The 4290-nt window shown below is 40.7% G+C and overlaps 1 protein-coding gene across 1 annotated transcript; it reads left to right on the top strand.

The window, feature by feature from the left end:
* Window positions 1–1628: 1628 nt before the first annotated feature.
* Window positions 1629–3317, top strand: mchr1a (melanin-concentrating hormone receptor 1a; the record flags this gene model as incomplete). The annotated part of the gene is made up of 2 exons (XM_084554564.1): window positions 1629–1683; window positions 2290–3317. 2 exons carry the CDS (start codon window positions 1629–1631, stop codon window positions 3309–3311), a joined length of 1077 nt encoding a protein of 358 aa, XP_084410690.1. The 3' UTR covers window positions 3312–3317.
* Between the last annotated feature and the right edge of the window lie 973 nt (window positions 3318–4290).

The raw sequence follows: 4290 nt of genomic DNA, 5'->3' as shown, positions 1-4290 counted from the left end.
TTCATAAAAAAGTTGAGGTTTTCTTTCCTTTTGAATTGTTTTCTAACTAGAATGCTACCGTCTCACATAACTATGCAATGTTAGCAGAGACAGAAAATATTGTCTGTTGTACAATTTGATACAGTGATCTGTGACTAGGGACTTTAAACTGAAAAGAATGATTACAAGAATTAGCTTTGCTTGTTGTGGTCTCAGGTGAGAACTGACTGTAAATGACTAACAGTTGTGAGAAAAACAAAGAAACTTCTAATAAGATTTCTGCATCAATACTGCCAGAACACGTAAAGGACCATGTGATAAAGAGGTTGCTCAAAATCACAAGATTAGAACTTGAAACTAAGAAAAAAATAATTGAACGACAGAAGCACTGATAGACAAAATCTGCATCCATGGCCTCTTACTTACATACATGGTGTTTTAAACTAATGTCTGTAAACACAGAAATCACATAAAATCAATGAATGGATATGCATGTTTACTTTCAGATTGTTGTTTCTCATCATACAGTCCATTTTACTCAGTTTAGATTTGCAGGTAATGCCCAAATTCAGCATACATCATGACATGGAAACCCCACTAGCACAGAAAAACACGTGTAGTGTGGTTCGATACCAAAACTCACCAGGATGTAATTATTCTAGAGAGGTACTGGAATGACTCTTTACACATACACGCACGCAATCATACTCTGTACAGTTTCCTCCACCTTCCGCCATTGTTACCGGTTTAGTTGCTGTGAGTTGCCAAACCAATTTCCTGAACGCATAAACACCTAGGGCATCATCGGAACTCGCAAACCTCCCATCCAATTTTAATGAAAAAGACGTGTGAGGGGTCCAAATGAGGGGCACTGACGCTATCTAGCGGTACCGTGAGGACAACGTTTGGGGGTGGTGGGAGACAGTTCAAAGAAATTGCATTAGAATGAGAAGAAGTACCTCTGCTGCTCACCAGCTCTCGGCAAAGGCTCATCTGCCGAGATGGGTCAAAGAACTGTGCGTAAAATACGTAAAGGGACGCTCCAGATATTATATTTGAACGTTTGACACCAACATGCTATTTAATGTGCGCTCATTGTGCTTGTCTTTAGTTATTTGGAGATCTAGGGACATGATTCGAGTTGTTTTTCAGTTCTTATTTAATTTCTTGTTTTTTCTTTCTTATTTTCCATTTTAACCATATGCATATCTGAGCTCATAAATTCCCACTAACTATCCTTTGAGGTAACATTTGAACCAAACCTGTCCAAACACACGCACACACACACACTCAGTAGTCCTCTACAAGCTACAATTAGGTTCATCTAATCTGAATTCCTCCCGTTTGCCTGACACCTGCAGCGCAGTCGCAACTCCACAGAGCGTCGCAGACTCCGGGTGAAGATGCTCACTCAAACTCTCCAACCGCTCACCAGGAGCTGCGTTATCATCACTGCGGACAGAGAGCGCACGGCTCAGCTCACAGGGTGAAACCCCAGCGGATATGAAATATTATATCTCGATTCACTCTGATCCCGTAAGACGGGTTTTCGGTTGCAGTCCGCTCCAGGTGCATTTATTTGGAGAGCAGGCACTCGGCTGACAGTTGCCTAACAATTACTAACTTGGATATAATTTGGATTTTCATTCATGGATTTCTTTAACGGTTCCAATGTTTCCATCAGTGGCACAAATTCGACGGCAGGTAGGTTATATGAACATCGTTTCACGCCTGAGCGCAATAATCGCATCCAACATCAAATTAACAAAATGATCGAAATGATGCAGGAGTTTGCTCTCATGTGTTTTGTCTCATCCTATATTTTTAAGTGTACAAAGTGGCATAGATTTTTGGAGAAATGGAGAAGTCTGGAATGTATTGAGTAGTCCTGCCAGCCTATTTTAGGTGATATGCAGGTCGTTTTCAAAATGATGAAAATAAAACGAAAAGGAACAATGAAATTAAAATAAGGTGTTAAAATTGTAAAGTCACTGACTGTATTTAGTTAATATATATATATATATGTCACACACAGACACACACACACACACACACATAGACAGACAACAGTCAATATTGTCTGTTCTTTATTATTTATTTATCTTTATAGAGGAAGAAATCTGTCTACATAATTATAAGAGGTGTTAATATTAATGGTCCTTTGAGGAGATGCCTGTACTGAAGCCACATGCAGATGTAACATTTAATATATACCATGAATAAATGTAGTATAGTACTTGCCTATTTTTTTTGCATAATACTTGTAGAACGTAAAAGAAATCTCTAAATTGGTCCTCTTTTTGTCTCCAGTTGAAGTTGGGGCCCTTCACTGCAGCGCCATCCTCCCTGTCATCTTTGGAATCATCTGCTTTTTGGGCATCATAGGAAACTGTATTGTCATGTACACCATTATGAAGAAGACAAAGTGTCGTGCTAAACAAACTGTTCCCGACATTTTTATCCTAAATTTGTCAGTTGTTGATCTCCTGTTTCTCCTTGGGATGCCATTCCTCATTCACCAGTTGCTGGGTAACGGTACCTGGCACTTTGGAGCAGCTATGTGTACAGTCATAACTGCACTTGACTCCAACAGCCAGATCGTCAGTACTTACATCCTCACTGCGATGACCCTCGACCGTTACTTGGCTACGGTCCATCCCATCCGCTTCAATTATGTCCGTACTCCCTGTGTGGCTGCGCTGGTCATTGGACTAGTGTGGGGCCTGTCCTTACTCACCATCATCCCTGTGTGGATGTACGCGGGTTTGATGCCTCTCCCAGATGGCCTGGTGGCCTGTGCTCTCCTTCTACCTAATCCAGTTACTGATACTTACTGGTTTACACTTTACCAGTTTTTCTTGGCCTTTGCGATACCCTTGGCCATTATCTGCCTGGTGTTCTTCAAGATCCTCCAACACATGTCCACAAGCGTGGCACCACTACCTCCGCGGAGTTTGCGGGTGCGCACCAGGAAGGTGACCCGGATGGCAGTGGCCATCTGCCTGGCTTTCTTCTTCTGCTGGGCTCCTTACTACATTCTCCAACTCGTCCACCTGGGGGTGCAGAGGCCAAGCATCGCTTTCTCCTATGCCTACAATATTGCCATTAGCATGGGCTATGCTAACAGCGTCATCAATCCATTTTTGTACATTATCCTGAGTGAGACCTTCAAGAGGCAGTTACTTGGGGCTGTCTGTCCACTTAATAGAAAGTTCAGAGTGAACCCAAGCACCACAGATGGTGGCAGCTTGAGTGTGAGGATGGTACCTGAGGGGGCCCAACAGATGCCAGCTACTGGGGAGATGATACCATGCAATGCACCCCCACAGTGAATCAATAAGTAAGAATCAATAACTAAATATCAAAATAATTATATCATTGTTTATCTGTGTAACTTGTAAAGGGTAATTGGAAAAATAAACATATTTATAGAGTTTGCCATTGTAATGTCTGTCCCAATCAATGTCCCAATCAATCCTTTTTGGAATCCATCTATTTAGTAGTTTTCAATAGACCTGTGTAAATCTGCTGCCTCATTTATATTCAGGCAAAGCACAATATTATTGATTTACCCAGTTTTATTTTTAACTGCGGCTTCCTACAGCTTCACACTGGTCTTGAACACAGTTTAGTCATTACTTGTTGAGTACATTTAAAAAAAAAAAAAAAAAAAGGAAGCTCACAGTGGAATGAGTTAGGCCCATTTGCTATGAATGTTCAACTTGAAAACAGACCATCCATTTAATTGGCTTGAGTTTGCACAGCCAGGACAAACAGTCAAAAACAAATAATAGTAAAGCTGCACCACTGATGGGTTAAATACAAATTTCAGTCACAATACAGAGCATAATTTATGTCTTGACATATTGCTGGACTACAATCAGTCAGTGGACATAACAGTATAGGAATTTGCCGCTACCGAAGAAAATCCTCCATGAACACCATCATATTGTCAATTTGTTCTTTCAGGCCACCTCTTCTCGCCTCTATCCTAGTAAAAAAGGAGACCATTTCAGCGTGTGTGGACATGTCTTCACCCAAATTCATGCAACCTCAAGAGAATCCTCATCTTTTGCATCTGCTGGACTAGCTGTAATATTAGTAAAAATAAAGAGTCTATATGTGAACCTATGTCCATTTTACCATGGAACATTTTGTTCCCCACTGCCTTAGTGTCATGTAAAAGTATTTCAAATGCTGTTGAATCACTATTCAGAATGCCACTTACATACTGTATGTAGAATCATCTTGTGTAAATCTTGCATAATAAATACACACACATCAAACAGACTAGGCTGAATATAAAGAAAC

The sequence above is a fragment of the Chelon labrosus genome (assembly GCF_963514085.1).
Source record: "Chelon labrosus genome assembly, chromosome: 2".
In the NCBI taxonomy this organism is placed as follows: domain Eukaryota; kingdom Metazoa; phylum Chordata; class Actinopteri; order Mugiliformes; family Mugilidae; genus Chelon; species Chelon labrosus.
Note: the sequence above shows the minus strand (reverse complement) of the source record. Positions and strands in the feature narration are given on the sequence as shown.